This window comes from Eucyclogobius newberryi, unplaced genomic scaffold (assembly GCF_026437365.1).
Source record: "Eucyclogobius newberryi isolate DKJ021-1_F unplaced genomic scaffold, fEucNew1.0.hap1 SCAF_8, whole genome shotgun sequence".
In the NCBI taxonomy this organism is placed as follows: domain Eukaryota; kingdom Metazoa; phylum Chordata; class Actinopteri; order Gobiiformes; family Gobiidae; genus Eucyclogobius; species Eucyclogobius newberryi.
In genome coordinates, this window is record NW_027316500.1 from 10,046,784 (window position 1) to 10,065,702 (window position 18,919).

Genomic DNA, 18,919 nt, shown 5'->3' on the forward strand with positions numbered 1-18,919 from the left:
GTAAAAAGAAAGCCGTTTTGATGTTTTCCTTTGGGGTGAAAGTTGTGACCGTGTGTGTGTTTTAGGAGGCCGTGGTCACTGCTCGATTCAGCTCCATCAGCACCGGGGCCCTGGTGAACGGAGTGTGGTACAAACCAGTGGAGCAGTTCATTTTGCCCAAGGTCAGACTCTCTCACAACTCTTCTGCTGACCACAAGAGTCACAGCGATCAGGCGTAACATTACGACGTCCACCATGAGTCTTGTGTTGTAGAAAACTCTCTAAACCCGTAGTTCAGACCTCTACACCAGGGGCCACCAAAAGAGCCACATTTTTTACTGTGTTACCGCAAAGAGCCACATCATACACATGGGCACACATGAACATCTCACACACACAAACTCTCAGTTCAACAAAGTCCAAAATCAAAAATCATTTACATACCATATTGAAGTTCAATATTGCTGGTTTTCTTTTAGTTGAGAGCCATCTCCCCGTATTTTGGATGGGGTATTTTGAAATGTGAACGGTAGGGATGCATACCTAAACCCACGATCAGGTTCAAGTCCGGATTCGAATCCAGAGGTTTAGGTTCAGGTCCGGACCTAATGAGTCCGGACCTGAACTCATGCCATTTTTGCATAATGTTATAACAGCATAACACAAGCTACTTGGCTAAATTAAGTTGAAGACACTTGAACAAAGACGACTATCGAACACAAGGCTTAACTGCAGACTGAAATAAACTCAATTTATCTGGTTTATTCACTGTTTATTAACAGAAGTTACAACTTACAAATCACAAGCTACTAACTAGCTAACACACATTCATGTGTTTTACTAGAGGAACAACTTCCAAACAAGAGCAAGTTGAGTATTTAACTTTAATTTTGCAGATCCATTGGCATCAAAGTCAGGTAAAAACCTTCAAAAACTAGCATAACAGTCAACTAGAACCACTATAAATCAATCAACTTAGCAGTATCAAAAATAGAATATGAAATTTTTTTACACAATACATGATATTAACAGCATCAAACACAAGACCATATTTAACAACTGTAGAATACAAATACTATTACAAAATATAAGCTCCAATTAATGAATCCAGCAATTAAACAATATTACTTTGACTTAGTGTTTACTTAGATGTATAAATATGTATATTGCACATTAACCCACCTAAATAAATCCTACATCACAACACAACATAATAGTTATTTTATTCATATTGTAGTGACCCTAGTCTCTAGTGCGCGTGCGCGTGTGGGGCGGAGCTAAGAGCGGGCTCAGGAGACGAGGTGGTTTCTGATGTTCCTGTTCCATCACCATGGTTACGGCCAACATTAACCAACTCTGTTCAAGAAATAAAGTGACAACTTGTGAGCACTAAACCAGCATTACTGACCTGAGCGAGAAGTTACAATATTTACACCCAAACCAAAGCACAACCCGCTCCTTTAACGTCTTAAACTAACTCACGGAGCGACACAAGCGGCGACGCACGCGGCGGCTTCAAAAGATTCAATTAAAGTCAGTGATCTTACAGCTGCCTCAATGTTCGAGTCTCTCGAGTCTTTAAACTCATTTCACCGGCTTCAACTTCTGCCGCGGGGAAGACGCGTGCGTCGCCGATGCTCCGGGCCACTGACAGCGATGTCAGTGTTTACGTCTTTTCCAGCGCGAATTTCGCGATCTATGGAAGGTTTAGGATGGTTTAGATTCTAGAACGTAAAGGATATAGAATGTGAGTGGTAGATTTTTAATGAGTCTAGAACCGAATCACCGGGGTTTCGTTTTTTTTGGGACCTGAACCGAAACGAAAAGTCCGGATCTGGTCCGTCGTAGCGGTACGCATCCCTAGTGAACGGGCATTTTTGAGTGCAAGGAAGGGGTCATTTTTTATTAATAAATCTCAAACCCGACATGAACTCTAATTCTTGCATTTTTTCCCCCCCTCGTCTCCCAACTACATAGTAAAAGAGGACTAGAGAGGAATGCTGCCAAAACCCCTGAACTAATTTGTTATTGAAATAAATGGGAACATTTATTTGTTGTGTTTATTTGTGTTTCACTTTTACCTTTTTTTTACCTCGTCTCCCAACTACATATAGTAAAAGCTAGGAGATACCATCTCTGATGGCATATGCATATATTGATAATTATTACACAATTATTGAATGATTTCCTCAACATCGACCATGACCAAGCAGAACAAGAATACGGGTCCTGAGCTACACATTTGACGTCGCACATTGTGTTTCTATAGCCTAATTATGGTTAAACAAAAATAAAAACCTGTTTAATACTGACAATTAAAATAATACTAAATTATACAATTATTTAGATCTATACGTAGATCTTTAGGCTTTGTCGAATATAGACCTAGATTAAATGTGAAAAGTGAAACAACAAATAATTTTCCCATTTATTACAATAATCAATTAGTTCAGGGGTTTTGGCAGCATTTCTCTCTAGTCCTCTTTTACTATGTAGTTAGGAGACGAGGGGAAAAAAATGCAAGATGAAAAGATTAAGTCGGGTATCGATCTCAGGGACTTCTGCACTCAAAACCGTGTCGCTAACCACTGGGCCAACACAGACGGGGTAACCGCGCTACATCACCGTGCGGGCGACTCCGCACACACAGAGCGCTGTTTGGCAACAACACAAACACAAATATTGATATGAACGTAAAAGAGCCGCATGCGGCTCGCGAGCCGCGGGTTGGCCAGGCCTGCTCTACACCATTTATTTTCATTAGGTTTAATTGGGTTGTAAAGCTGCATTGGGCAATTCTCAAACTGCAATACGAGGAAGTGTTAAGTATTAGTCTGTATTAGTTGTTCCTGCCTCTCTGATATTGTTAATAATCAGTTTTTGGGAGGGTGCTAGCTTTAGAACAGTTAAAGTCCAGTCAGGGAGCTACGACACTTACTTCCGGGTTCGAGATGGATAAAATACTTAATTATCAGCGCTGTGATGTGATTTTAATATTCACAAAGTGCTGTTTTACAATACTCTATGGGGGAAACGACACAATTTACACATTTGCAAGAATAAAGTCGGATTAGCGCAGCTTTTATGCTCCAGCGCGTGCTTACAACTGTGAACTGAATCTTGATTTTTGGTGATATTAGTTAATTGAGCTCCTGCGCCTGCATAGAACACCACTTTATGAAGGTGTGTGAATGGGCGATTAGTTTCTCGATGTAAAAAATGCTCCCCGGTCGATGTAGAATGGAGCTAGCTCACGTCACAACAACACAACGAACGCAACGAAAAACGCTCAAATCCAGCCGAAAAAAGTCAATAAACAGTTGAATTAAAAAACTATTCCAGCGCGTGTCCCTGTCGTACAGTAAAATAGAAAAAATATACTAACTATATTTACAAAATATAGGAGATAAAGCACAATAAGTGTGAGAAAGAAGAGAGAGCGTTTACACCGGGCTGCCAGCTGTACCAGCGCCTTATGAGGTAAGGCGCCGTATTGAAATCAAGTGTGACATGTTAGTATCATGACAACACTATGAACGTATCAAAAAATCAGATACTAATCAATACTAAAACTAGTATTGAAACAAGATATTCATTAGAACAAGTATGGATACTAAAAGATCTTATCCTTTTATAACAACAGTAAAATACCACATAACATAAAGAAAGTATGATTATTTAGTGTTGAAAATGTCTATTGTGTAAAAAAAAAGAAGAAAAATAGTTGTTTTATCATTTTGGCATTGAAATCTCATCTCATCAAATCGAGACTATTTTTTCCTAATTCTTCAAATCTCTAGCGTTTGAAATCTCCAGTTGATGGTGATTTTTACAGATGAGAGCGGAATGCACAGCACATCTGAAATTTGACGCATATTTGGCACCATAATGAAAAGATTTACTTGAATTCGAATCTATTTGATCAAGGACAATCCTGAAAAACCTTATGAAAAGTAAATATGTCGAGCTTGCACCCGCAGACAGGTCGATGACACAGCCTCAGTTACATAATCTGTGTGTATTAAATATCTGCGCATCATAATGTTTTCTTTGACTCGTTTTCCTTGCTAGGGTTTTGAGGGGACCTTGGTTTGGCAGAGCCTGGACTCGGCTGGATTAACTTCAGTCAACTCGTCGTCTGCGCAGCTCAACGACGGGGGCGGAGTCCTCAAGTTCTCCTCTGTAAGTCCCGAGATAATTCATTCAGAAAGTCAAATAACGCGGCGTTCATTGTTAAAGGACAGACCGGGCTCTGTGTCTTGCAGATAGCAGAGGGCATCCTGCCTCACAGAAGCGCCCTCGGCTTCCCCGGTTTGGCTGGAGGCTTCACGTTCAATATTTACGGTTTGTTTATGCCGCGCCAGATATTTATGAAAAATATAATGGTCTTTTAGCCAAATGTTTGAGGACAATCCCAGATGATCAAGTTCAAAAACATCGTTCACGTTGGCAGGTTTAGAGATTGGCTTGTTTTTTTATTTGTCGGGGGCACCTGCGTACAGGCCAAATGGGGGGATATTTCTTCCCCTGTCGAACCCCGTGTATATCGTAATCTGCCCTCCTTTATTTGCAGCTCTTTTGTGAAATGGATTTCTAGTCATTGGGAAACAAAGAAATGACATTCTTCCATCAGTGAATACAAACTAATAAGATAAGATAAGATAAGATATTCCTTTATTGTCCCACATGGGGAAATTTCATTGGTGCAACGCAGATAGCTACAGAGGTAGATCCAGAAGAACAGATCACTTATAGGAAGTCTGAAAAACACTTTCAGTAGAAGATCTCCTATAAATAAATAAATAAAAACTCCCATAGACAAATAAATAAATAAATACCATTGCATGTGATCCCGACAGTAATTGCACATGAATATGTGTCACGACAGCACATAGATTGCACATGAATTGCACATGAATTCCAACAGCAATTGCACATATGACAGAATTGCACATCAGTATTAGGTTAGGTCAGTATTGCGACGGGATAACGTGACGATCTCCGGGTAAGACGACTGTTCTCCGCAGTTTCATGAGTTCCTCCTTTGTGGAAACGCGGTACGGCCGGGGGGCGGGGGCGGAGCCGGGGGGCGGGGCCGGAGCCGGGGGACTCAGAGCCAAAACACATCGCAACGACACGACGAAAACACTCAATCCAGCCGAATAAAGTCAAAACAAGTTAATTTAAAGCGATTCCAGTGCGTGTCCCGATCGTTCGTGAAGTTCCTCTTTCATATAAACGTGTACCGACGACACGCCGTACCAGCGCCTTATGACGTCCATTAATGGCCCGTCCTTTGCATCAGCGCTCATTATTATTAGTTATTATGTATTATTTGCCAAACGGACGCGTTGAATCGCTCGCGTCTCGTTTTTCCATTTAGAAGAACATAAATGCAATATCGGCAAATGATTAATGGCTTTGGTTACAGTTGTAGAACAATGAGCCGATGTTGCCGAAATATAGCCGTTTAATTACTTTTACATTTTCAACAAACATTTTTCTACATCCAAGTTGTTTGTTCTGTCGTGAAATGACACTGAACTCATTTTAATTACACTAATGACATTGCAAACGGCGGTTGTGTCATTGTGTTTACGTGAGAACTTCAATGTGCTTCGTGGAGATCTCAATGTAATAATCATAATAATCATCATTATAATCGTACAACGTCTCGAATGTTTGCGGTTCAAGGTCCGCTCTCCCCAACATGTCCAAAAGCAATATTTAATGTAGTTTTGATGTGACAATCATGATTAAAAATGGCCTACTCCTGTGGTCTTTACAATTTATGATAAAGATGAAAATGTCTGAGGAAAGATCCAATACTTTCTCAAATGAGCATTAAGTTTCGATTAACCTTCAGTATCAATGGAGCTCGACAGTGACCACCTAGAACTTGGTTACGTTTAATAATTTGCCATTTTTCCTATTGACTTTCTAGAAAATATGTATGTAAAACATGTAAAGCTTAGGGATTTGTGATAACTAAACCAAACTTAACATCGGCTTCTGAAACTTTATAAACCAACAAGTTATTAAAACGTTTAGCCTTTTTTTTTTTTTTTTTTTTTTTTAAATGGTTCAATCCCAACCGTCAGTGCTAGTGACCAGAAAACTAAGAACAACCACGTTATGAACTACAATTCAATGTATTTTTGTAACGCCCAAAATCACAGCAGCAGTCGCCTCGATGGACATCTCAGGGTTGTGGCTTTAACCAACAGAAGCTTCGAGGAGCAAACAATGAAACAATCAAAAGCTGCTCAAACAACGTTGGATGCGACTGTCCCAGAGCATCATCCCCCCATCCTCCGTCCTCAGACCCCCCTCCTCGGCAAGGAAAAACTACAGAAAAACCGCTGTGTGGGGAAAAGTCTAACCCTGGGGGAGAACCAGAGCGAAGGAGAGCTCTTTCTCCCACAGACGGACAGACTGCAGGAGGAGAGAGTGCGGCTCATTAGTCACATCATGGCTGGTTATCCTCTGTCATGGCTTTTAAATGATTAATATTTGAAATGATTGAAAAGTCTATGGGAAAAATGAATAGGAAATTTACCACGTTGGACTTCGAGTTGACTGTTGAGCTCCTTTCGTATCCGATTTATTTGAACGCCCTGATGTAAAAATAAAGAGACAGTGTGCAGAAACGTGAATAGAAACTCGCATTTCTCTTTCTTTCGCGGTCGTCGTCTCCCCCGTCGCCTCCCTCTCGGTGCGCGCCCCTCTCTGCAGACGGCGAGGCTCTGGCGGGGCTGCTGCGAGCCCGGCCGTCCCGGATGCAGCAGCACGCCCTGGGTCTGCAGCAGGAGGACGTGTCCCTGGAGCAGGAGAGTCGGCGGCACAGAGACATGGTGTTTGTGGACGTGGTGGACACTTACAGGAACGTGCCCACCAAACTCCTGCAGTTCTACAAATGGTGAGTCCCAGCATGTCACAATGTCCAAAAATGTCACAGCAATAGCCACTCGATATTAGGGATTTAGTGGTTTAGTTGATTCAATGGCGTCTTGGTCTTAGACAACACATTTTTGGGGTTGGATTTTTAAGATTTATTCAAAAAAACAGCTGAAACAAGTCATAGAAAGTGTTATATTGAGATTTGGGATTGGATTGTGTGTTTTATCTGCCTTTTTTAACCGATCCAATACACTGTTTAGTAGTAGTTTTCTGTCTAAATCGTTGTTATTTGGTTTGGGCACTTTGAGGACATGGTCAAAACATAAAGACGCTCTATAGGTTTCAACATGACCCTTTGTTTGAGTCCACTAACTGATCTTTGGTCGACTCTGTGTGATACTGTGGGAAGGAACTGTAGGAATAACAGTAATTTGTTGGTGTCGGCTGCACTGAATCGTGTAGTTCTGTTTTTGGGAGCGTAACATAACAACGCCTTTAGGCAATAGTGCTTCAAATTCAGTGTATTTGATCAGACTTTAATCATTGCGACGTGACGGTTATTGCTGGGAATTAGCTGTTTTTAAATGTGAAAGCAGAAGAGTTGGTCTGGGGTAGAGTTTAAGGTGCATTAGACGTAGGCAAGGCGAGTGTATTTGTAGAGCACAATTTACCTTTGCCTTGAATGTTCAACTTTATGGCAATAAACAATCCATTTTTATGCCGTCTCATCTAAAAGCAAATAAAAAATGCCTTTAAATATTCATTTTTTGAACATTCGCAGACTATTAATTAAGATAAGATAAGATAATCCTTTTAATTCTTGCCATTTAACACAAAAAACTTCAAATTTCTTCCTCCCATGTATTAATTCTGCTCCAAATGGTGAAATTACTGACGGAGGAGTAGCTGTGTACCTCTCAATCAAAAAATAAATACAAATATAATTGACGATTAATTAGAAAAATAAAATGAATTGCACATGTTACTGGTCAAATCTGTGCACCTAATCTAATGCTAATGTTATTAAAAGACAATAATAATGACTGAATGTGGAGACTTTTAAACAGTTGAGTACATTTTCAGTTCATATATTCCCATTTAAATCCTCGCTGAACGTCTCTTAACAAGAACATGAATCCCTCTATTATGCATCTGCGATTATAACACGGTAACGATGAATCTGTGACCGCTCGTGCTGCCCTACCGCTAATGACTCCTATTCTTTGAGTCCGAATTGGCCGGGCCTCAGAGGAAATCAGCCGTCTGAAATGAAAGTCTGTCGTTCACTCTGGGAGGAAGAAAAAAGAAACCTCTCTCCGTTACAATCTCCACCGCAATCACCTCTCAAAAATACAGCTGCGAGTCGCCCAATCGCAGGAACAACCGGAGAACGGGTCAATAATGGAAAAAGTATACAGTATTTCTATCGATCAACCACAAGATAAATACAAATGTCCCCTGTGCTTGAACTTCAGCCCCACAAAAAAGTTATACAATACAAGGAAGAGTATTGCAATTGCATTTTTATAGTTTTAGAGTAGCTGTATCCAGACCTCTAAATATGGATCAAAACAATATGCACTTTTGGACTATATATGTATGTATAAATGACACAAATCAACGTTGTAACTTTGAACTTTTTGCAAAACTGTTCGGTTGATCAAAAAAAATAACTGTTTATTCTTAAAATTTTCAGTGCCTTGGCCTTGATATTTGTATTTAAAGCATAATATTTGTTTATAATTTGTGAAAATGAGAATTGAAAACAGCTCTTCAACCTTTGTCACAACACTATTCTTTGGACGCAAAACCCAAAAATGATTCCCCTCTCCAAAACAAATATTAGAATTGAAGTTGATAAGAAATCTGTGGACTCGTCAAAGGGACTATAGCTGGAATATTCTTTTTAAATGTTAATGTTATGACCAAAATGATTCATACCTATTTGTGCAAAGTTATGAAAATTACACCCAGAATCTGCCTGGTTTGGTGTTTCATTTTATTTTTAATACTTGTGAAAAGTGTTGAAGAGTGTTGACCAAAAAAACCCCAAACACATATCCTGGTTTAATTGGAATGTATTTGTTACTTTTATGGGAAACGACAGCACTGCCTGGAGTGTGTACGTTTATTACGGCCGTGTCTTGCCCTTTCGAGCGCCCGCTATTTGAATGCGACTCCGCTGTGAGATTTGGAGCGGTTGGGAAAAAAACCTGAATTTAGACTTTTAATTAAGGTCACAAACTCCCGCGTGTTCGCAGGTCTGTGGGAAACGCGGATTTCAATTTGCTGCTGAAGACCGACGACGACTGCTACATCGACGTGGACGCGGTTTTGACCAAGATTGACCAGAAGGCTCTCAAACGCAGCAACTTCTGGTGGGGAAAGTGAGTAATGTGAGGGACGGGCCGAGGCTGAGCTGGGAAGTGCTCCGTTACATTCACTCCAGTCACTTTTGAATGGAATTGTACTTTTCAGAGTAGTTTTAAGACACAACAGTACTTATTTCACTGAGTCTGAGTGACATATTTTGATAATTGTTGATTTTGTCTGTTCGATATCGGGTGTTTCTAATTGTTGTGGTCAATCCTCTCAAAATACCTGTACTGTTGCATAGATGTAGTATTCAACTCATTGTATTAGCATTTATATGGACAACAGCAGAAGGGAGATGGTTGTAGAAGTGACTGGACACTTTTCGCCTGCTGTTTAGTACTTCTCTTGTTTTTGTGCGAGATGCTCATCATTTTGAGAGTTTTTGTCAGCGCCACACCCCTTTAAGTAGATTAATCAATGCTCGGGGCGTGTCGACTACAGATTTATAATGTGTAAATCAGATCTTGGGCTCAGTTCCTCTTACTTCATTGTTTTTACTCTGGTAATATCATGTTTAAGTAACTGCTCATGCTTCAGTGCAGTTTTCTGAACGGAATTGGCACACAATTGTAGTGAAATAATAATAATAATATCAATATCTGGCCAAGTAAAGTGTAGTTGATGAAGTTGGGTAATTATAATTGTGGCGTAGACTTTATAGAGTGAATTGATTGGTCATTGACTTTACTCTAATAGTTGCGGTGACAATTTTAGCTCAATGGAATTCACTAGACTTTCATACACATCCATCCACATACTTTTTTTTTTGGGAATAAAATCTGCAAACTCGTGTGAACTTTAGAGGGGGGGAAGTCTAGACCAACAACATGCATATTTCACAAAGGTCAGACGAACGACGCAAATGTGACGCTAACTCGCCGCGTCTGTCCCAGTTTCAGGCAGAGCTGGGCAGTGGACCGCATCGGGAAGTGGCAGGAGCTGGAGTATCCGAGCCCGGCCTATCCCGCGTTCGCCTGCGGGTCCGGCTACGTGGTCTCTCGCGATCTGGTCCAATGGTTGGCCAGTAACGCGGAGAAACTCAAGGCTTACCAGGTACGAAAGTAACGCGGCGGCTGTGGTTTTTTGTACGTCCGCAGAGGAAGATAGTCATGCATGTATTTAAACTAAGAGTGTGGTGTTTTCAGGGGGAGGATGTGAGCATGGGCATCTGGATGGCAGCTGTCGGACCTCAGAAATATCAGGTAAAGAGCGTTTGGAGATGTAGTCCGTCATCTTTTCCGTTCACATTACTCTGAGAAATGCGGTTAACTGAATCCGGCTGCACACGCGAGAGTTTTAAACCGTCTGCGTTACAAGATTTGACACAAAGTGAGCGTTCCATCGACGTCAGGACATTTTGCAACCATTAATTATGAAACACTCGCATGAAGGACAGGAACGCCACACACTTGAGGACTATGAAAGTCTCACATGGTCGAACTGGATGTCCAATGAACACAAATACCCCTTTTCACGTGCTTTTATTTACAGCAAAAATGAAACTACCGTATTTTCTGCACTATAAGGCGCACTTAAAAGCCTTTCATTTTCTCCAAAAACGACAGTGCGCCTTATAATCCAGTGGGCATTATAGTGTGGAAAATATGGTAAAAGAAACGTGCGCATCCAATCGTGTTTTTAAAGGTGCTGTTGGAGGTAAGGAGCCGTTTACAGTCGGCGTAGGTTGTTCTCCACGTTACAGATCTTTAAATCTTCACGTTTCTTTGTAGAGCATAATTTTTAAGCAATTCGGGATCGGAGAAACTGTCGGAGCAATGGCGACGACGGCGAATACTCGAGATGCAACTACGAGTGGTTTCGGGAGAAGGGGAAACGGTCATAATACGGTTAAAAGCGCCTGGAAATTGAGCCCTCACCTGGCAATGGAGCCTGGCACTTTCTGATCGGCTGTTGGAAAGTGTATCACACGCGATGTTCGTGAAACGCGTTGGGAACTGTACCGTTTCAGGTTTTGGAGCTGCGACCCAAAACGTGATGGTGACAGAGTAACACAGCAAATCCCTCCTCGGGCCACACCTCCCTGAACACTTGGAGAGACAAATCAGGCTGAAAACCCTCTGGTGTGCAGCCGGCCTTAGAGTGGTTCATCAAAATGCGGTCTTATTTATTTCCGTTCTGAAAATGTGGAGGTTGAAGAAGATTGGACCATGGACAAAATAATTAGTTTTGGAGCCCGGATCCCAGAGAGTTTAATGGATTCTTGTATCTGTGTATTTGTCCAAATTAAAAGTACATTTGACCTTTTAAATGTTTGTTGTGAAAGCAAGAAGTATTAGTAACTGTAAAGGAGTTTGGATACTTGCAATAATACTTTTACTATTACTAGTATAGAAGTAGAATAAAGAGGTTTACTAAACACTAAAAACGATGTAATAAACACTATTCTCTATGTAATGATGAAGCATCGAACCTTTATTTTAGTAGTCGACCAGTGTTGGATTATTTATTTTGATTAGTCGATTAGTTTAATTATTTTTTTTGTGCCACAAAATTGGTTTTGGCCAAAATATGCCTGAGTATTTTTCCTTTTTTTCTTTTTTAATCACTTTTGTCACACTGATTTTTTTATTTTGCTCTAATAACAGAGCTGTCCTTTTGGTAAAACCAAACAAATGTTTTTTCTTTTGTCGCATTGTTGAATAATGCTTCCTAATTTAATAAACAATCATACAACAATTAAACTGGATAATAATTACAGCTATGCATCGTCTAATTGAGCATCTCTTAAAGCTTAATTAAATTTAATCACAAGGTTGAGGTAAAGGTAATCATGAAGAGGTGATTTAAATCAATACAGTTTCAAGTTCAAATCTCTAAAGGTTTAAAAGTGTAAGTCATGCAGAGACTGAGACAAAATGGATTTGGTTATTCAACATACATTCTCCAAACACTTCATGCGTGACCAAAACATTTAAATTGTCCAAATTCTAATACAGGGAAAATGGAAATTTGAAAACAAAAAAGCAAAGACCATTTCAAGTGATTTCTAAATCCACAAAACTGTTCAAAAGAGCTTAAGTACGAAAGTAAAGCTTTATTTATAGAGCTCCTTTCACAGATGAAAATCACATGCTTTACAAAGGGACAGAAAAATGACCATAAAGACATAGAAACTCAGTTTGTCTGAATAAACGTGTCTTTAGCTGGTTTTTAAAAGAATGAATCAGGGGCAGGGCGTTCCATAATGTGGGGGCGACAGCCTGAGAGGACCGGTCCCCCGGGGTTTAAAGCTGGTCTTTAGGACCACCATGAGGACCGAAGTGCAGCCTGCTCCTTTACAGCTCTACTACAATAAACTAGCACTTTAAAACCAACACAGAATGAACAAGCCAAAGCAGTGAAGATGAAATGTGAGCGTTGTTTGTTAGATCCTGGTACAAACCTTACAGAAGCATTTTGTACTAATTGCAGATGCTTAAGTGATTTGATCTTATACTTATTTGTTTAAACAAGTAAAAATAAAATGAAATAAAAGAACGAACAATAATTTGACAAAATTGACTTCAGTTTAGAAATGTTACGGTAAAGACTTTTTTGACCACATGACTACAGTGACTAAAGAGTTCAAAAACACTCAGTTCTGATGCTTGTCCTGAAGGGCCCAGAGGTTCTACTTAAAGGATTTTTCTCATCTGAAGCTGTTTTTCCATCATTAAGTGGCAGAGAATTTTCATCGAGCCAATTTTTGATGTAAGACAAAGACGGTAAAAAGCGGAACAGACCAAAGAATAAACCCAAACTTCTAAGCGAGTGCGACTGTCTCTGAACACTGCAGCTCAAATGGGCCCAAACAACCTTTTACTTTTGTTCCTTTTCTCGCTGAGGTCAGTGGAGGGAGAATAAATGACGACAGTGCATTAAATTTACTGGACAAACAATATCTGTTTATTGGGACTCATCCTGAAACCTTTAACAAAACCTGCTGCTGGAAACGTCTTGATACATCGCACAAATACTGAGGTTAAATAAAGTGCAGTGTGTGACTTTTCAAATAATCAAAGCAAGAATGCATGTTTTTCAAGGTATATTTTGTATAAGGTATATATATTTAACACTATCTAGGAAAAGCAAGAACGTCTCCAGGACATGTAGCAGGAAAAAGTTACATAGTGTATCTTTAAATCCTCACAACTAAGTAATTACACATACGAGTTATAACAGAAATACGCATATCGACCATATCATTAGAACTAATAAATTGACTATGCAAAACTGTAAAACATTTAAAAAAAACATACTCCTACACGTAAAGACCTTTCCAGGGTAGTTAGTTTTACTCCAACCCAGAATATCTAAAATACAGCAGCGTTTTAGTCCAAAATACATTATAAATCTCTCCTCTCAGGTTGGATCAGGGGAGATCAAAAGCTCAAATTTAGCAGCTCTACGTCGCTTAATATTGTAATGCTAGATTTGATAGAAATGTGCCAAACTACAAGCCATGTTTGTTGTCATGGGGCTGTTTATTAGACGCTCATGTCATCAGTCCTTTCACATAGTCGAGGCGCGTTAGACGCCAGAGAAGAAAGGATCGATGAAAGCACTATCATAATAAAGCGGCATCTTAGGCTCCCAGAAAAGACATTTGACCGTTAACATTTATCTGTTGACGAGTTATGATGATGCAATATATTTAATGTGTTCATCTGCTCCCTCTTTCTCCATCCTGTGCTCTTTCTCTGCTTCTCTTCTTCCTCTCCTCCTGACACGTCTGCATCGTCAGTTCTGTCCATATTTGTCCTTCCAAATTATGAAACAAAACTTGAAGCATATGACGGGTTTCCATGTTTTTCTCATTATGACTTGGCTTAGTGGGATTGTCCCTGTGGTGATATTTATCATAGTTTCACATCAGTAAAGACTATAACATTTCAAAATTAATGTTGAAAATCCGTCTACAGCACCAATACAGTTGTTTACAGATTAATGTTACAAAATAAAGCTGTTATCAGGTACTTTTATTTGTTAAACCATAACTAATGTGCACTTTATATGGATTTTGGCCCTTGTTTACAGTGTAGTTGCTAGGTAACTGTCAGATCTGCTGCTCATGTCCAACCAGGAAGTAACATTATAAACCTAAATGGTCAAACTGGGGCAAAATAGGCAACTTTTTGTGTGTGAAATCTTAAATATGATGTATAATAATAATGTTTGGTACGTTTTAGTGAAATGTGTGGTTTCTGTTGTTTTGTCAGGACGCGGGCTGGCTCTGTGAGAAAGAGTGTTACCTGGACATGCTCTCGTCGCCTCAGCACTCGGCCCAAGAGCTGCACCAGCTCTGGGACCGGAAACGGGCCTGCGGGGACCCCTGTGGATGTCCCTGGGGCCACTGAACCACCCAACATCACCGCAATGCACTGTGGGTAAAGAGTAAAGGGCCAGGCCACACCGGGTCAACCGTCGTTTAGGAATGAATTAACTAGGGCTGCACAAAATGACATCACAGTATCGGACGGAGCTCCAGGGTGAAAGAAACATGCAAGATTATTTAGATGATTAAAACATATATGTAGTTCCTAAAGTAAATGTATAAATCACCAGGTACAATGTTTATGGATTTGACTTTCATTTTTGGTACTGTTTGGAAAGTGTATTCATTTTAATTTCAAACTTCCTTCAGCAACTTCTGTGTCCCAAATTCTTCACTGCAACTTCAAAATGACTCCTCAATAACACCGTCTTAATATTCTTCTGGCTCTTGAATAATATAGGAGTAAGTCACAGCTCAGGAAGATCTGAACCAGGTCAAACGTGGGCTAAATTTAGGTCTGAACCAAGTCTGATCCTCAGGGGCACAAGACTTACAGTAGCTACTGCAGAATCCAGTGAAATGGTGACAAAACCTGCTTATTTTGTCACCATTTTGTCAAGATTTGTAAAGCATTTTGAAACTGTGGTACATGTGTTATATCAGTGATCCTAACTTCTCTGGAGGGGACATCGCATGCTTGCCTGGGATGTTCCACAATATGGCATTACACCATCTCCATAGAGACGGGGTGCACAGTGCACCTTTTCAAGGACGCATATGCAAAATGTATTTTTTTTGCACTTTTAACAACTTTTTAAGACTGTTCCCTCATCAAAAACACCCCTGAAGTGGCATTTATCTTCATTCATGTTAGTTTGATGAATCCCGTTTAGAAAGTCCTCGCCCGCCGACCTTCAAAAATAGTTTGTTCTGAATCTCTTCGATAACTAACGTTTTCTCGATCTTTGACGTGGCTCTGAGAATATTCTCTGCTGTTTTTAAGTCCATTAATAATTGCCAGACTCATTCTAGATTACTGGTTTCAAATCATGATCAGTACAAATGTGTGCTTGGACCAGGAAGTCTGAGGCTAGTTTGAAATGTTTCTTTTAAACAGGCCAGTGGATGGAGGCCAGTGGATGGAGCCAAAGCTCAGTTACTCTGGCATCTCCCAAAGACGGTGACTAATCTGTTTTTTGTAAAAGGCTATTTTTCTGTTTTAGAGCATGAAATGCCAAAGTAAAGATACTTTAGATACTAGAGCATGTTTAAAGCCCAATAAAAATACAAATAATGCATAATATTAGTTATTTAAAGGTTGAATGGACGATTTTTTTTACCCAAATCTGAGTCTCATTTCCTCGTGACGTGGACGGCCAATTAGTCCTGCCACGTATCAATCATAAAACGCACCTATCGCTCACCTGCAGCCTCGTGCGGCTCGTCCCCACGAGCAGCTCGTTTCCGCGTGCCCAAGCGCATGGAGAAAGACAGTTCGAGCTGACGCAGAAGTGGACAGAAATCTACGGGAGACGAGCGATGCGATGCGCTCCATTGCGCTAAAAAACAAACGCACGTGTGTGTTGTATCAGTCCGCACGGGGGAGGGCGCATGCGCACTTCCGCCTGCCTTCTCAAATCGCCGAAAAATCGTCCATACCGCCTTTAAAGGAACCGTGTGCAGTTTTCAGAGTTGGTACATCACCTGCATGATTTCATGGAAATAAAACGTGAAAACCATACTTCTGAACAATCTCTATAGAGATAGAGGTTTTATGCCATACTCTGGAATATATAGCCAAAGGAACAGCATTTCCATGGAAACAAGCAGGAGAAGTACAACACATTTTTTTCAGTTTTTAGAGCAGTAAAAACAACCAAATGAAAAGAAAACCCATGTTTTTATTTATTTTATCCAAGTCCTGATTCAAACCTGGTTAATCCCAACTCTGTTATTTCTAGTTAAAATGGTAAAACTGTAATATATTGGTAGTTTGTGTGAAGGAAAATAATCAGCTTTTGATACATTGTGCAGCCCCAGTTAATTGCAATCAGTGGTGCTCATCATCTGAATCACGCTTTGTTAGAAATACTGTAAGAAATACCACAGAAAGTTTCTCTTCTTAAACTGAATTTACTCAGACTTTTCATGTTTGTAGCGTTTGACATCTGTAGCTTCAAATGCACATTGGACTGTACCATATGAAGGAGCTTTGTACCATATGAAGGAGCTTTGTACCATATGAAGGAGCTTTGTACCATAAGAAGGAGCTTTGTACCATATGAAGGAGCTTTGTACCATATGAAGGAGCTTTGTACCATATGAAGGAGCTTTGTACCATAAGAAGGAGCTTTGTACCATATGAAGGAGCTTTGTACCATAAGAAGGAGCTTTGTACCATATGAAGGAGCTTTGTACCATATGAAGGAGCTTTGTACCATTGACTTGTAAATACAGAACAATCAAAGAGGAAACGGGAGAAAAAGTTGCTGTGAAACAATGGACATTTTATGATCATTTCTTTGAAAACTTGACAAACTTTTAAGGTATTTTTGATGCCATTTTGTGTATATCGTTCAGCTTTACTTTTTACGTTTATGACCAGCTTCTCTCACAAATGCTTGAACAGTCGCTTTCATTGTACAAATGGTGATGTGGCCTTATTGTGTTAGACCTTCGGGCTATCATTAGAATGCTTTTGTCAATATAAAAAAAAAAAACATTTGCAAAGATTTGCAGTGTATTTTGGGCTTTTCAGCAAATCCAAAATGGTTCAGTTAATCCTCCTCTTACAAAGACGTGGACATCTCCATTTTATGATTAAATGCTTATCTAAAGTATTTGTTTCTGTTGTTTTTTGGACATTTGCTCTTTAATATGTGGATCAAAATGTATTGCACTTGAAGGATTACATATCACAGTACAACACAGTACAACACAGTACAACACAGTACAACACAGTACAACACAGTACAACACAGTACAACACAGTACAACACAGTACAACACAGTACAACACAGTACAACACAGTACAACACAGTACAACACAGTACAACACAGTACAACACAGTACAACACAGTACAACACAGTACACACATACAGCACAATACTAACATTACTTTTATCCATTGAAAGCGCAAAGACCATATTAAAAAGAAGTCTAGTTTTAAATACATTTTCAGTGTCCTAAAATGATTGATATTAGACTTTTATCATCAAACATCTGATAAACCTCATTTTAATTTATAGATAACATCATAATATTGTTTTAATGTTACATAAATGGCATGGTTCAGGAACAGGCCACAACAAAAGTATTATGAAAATGTATGTGTCAAATTGCTTGCATAATTGTTTGTAAAATCTGTTATTTTCTGGGTAAAAACATGCCTCCCATTGCTACACTTGTTTCTATATTGTTTTGTAAATGCAGTTCTAGGGGCTCTACTGTACATAACTGCTGTATGTTTCACTGCACAAAATGTACAAATCTATATGTATTTTATGTCGCATCATTTTGAAATGTAACACAAACTGTGAAGCCACTGGTCAAACGATGGCCCTTAGTTCTGGACACATGGTCTGGGTTAATAAAGACCTCTTGAGTGCGATGGATGATCTCAGCGTTGTGTATTGTGGGCAAAGCCGCGCTCGTATCCATTGGAAATCCTCGGTGACTTCCCTTCGCAAACGGGCGTGTAACAACAGACTGTGGCCAGGCTGTTGCACGGATGTGTTTCTCGTACTTGAAAGGAATATTAAAGCTCTTTGATCCCTTCTGTTTTGGATGATGTGAGCGGAGCGAGTTCAGGCTTAAACAGAGGACTGACCACGAGCTTCAAGACGATACAACAGCCTTAAACATCTATGACAAGTGTGTTGTCGTCGAGGCAAAATGGAGGAATGTGATGTTTTATTCATCCCAAGCACAAAACAAAAAATAAAACTAGAAACGGGTGGCCAAGTGCAGGGCTTTTGAGCGAAGATGGGATGTAGAATTACACAAACATGCATGAATCAATCAAAATAAAATAAAAAATAACAACTTGAATCATTTTGACTTATGTTGAAGACTTAGTATGCAAAATGTTATAATGTGCTGTTTATTCAAAATACTTTAAAACCAAAAGGGAAAAAAGGGGCACATGCTCTAATATTTGGTGGGACGCCATTAGCTTTTGATCATAGTTTCAATGAGCTGCAAACGGATGTATTTTCATCCAGTGTAGCATTATTTTTCACCAGTTGCTCTTGTATTGATGATGTGAGAGTGACCACTGCACACAGCAGCTCCAGCTCCTCACAAACACTCACAGGTTCAGATCTGTAGTAGATTAGTTTCTGCTTCTCCTCAGATGTTTTCTCTGCTTGACGCCTGTGATTTGAC

The 18,919-nt window shown here is 39.8% G+C and overlaps 1 protein-coding gene across 1 annotated transcript in view; it reads left to right on the forward strand.

Annotated features, from left to right (window-relative positions):
* Positions 1 to 14,973, forward strand: part of b3galnt2 (beta-1,3-N-acetylgalactosaminyltransferase 2) — a 45,052-nt gene extending 30,079 nt beyond the window's left edge. Inside the window, exons 5-12 of the mRNA XM_072437076.1 lie at positions 66 to 161; positions 4,051 to 4,161; positions 4,245 to 4,323; positions 6,715 to 6,898; positions 9,141 to 9,266; positions 10,149 to 10,308; positions 10,401 to 10,457; positions 14,475 to 14,973. Of these exons, the coding sequence (XP_072293177.1) occupies positions 66 to 161; positions 4,051 to 4,161; positions 4,245 to 4,323; positions 6,715 to 6,898; positions 9,141 to 9,266; positions 10,149 to 10,308; positions 10,401 to 10,457; positions 14,475 to 14,612 (951 nt within the window). The 3' untranslated portion in view covers positions 14,613 to 14,973. The remainder of the gene's footprint in view (positions 1 to 65; positions 162 to 4,050; positions 4,162 to 4,244; positions 4,324 to 6,714; positions 6,899 to 9,140; positions 9,267 to 10,148; positions 10,309 to 10,400; positions 10,458 to 14,474) is intronic.
* The last annotated feature ends 3,946 nt before the right edge of the window (positions 14,974 to 18,919 follow it).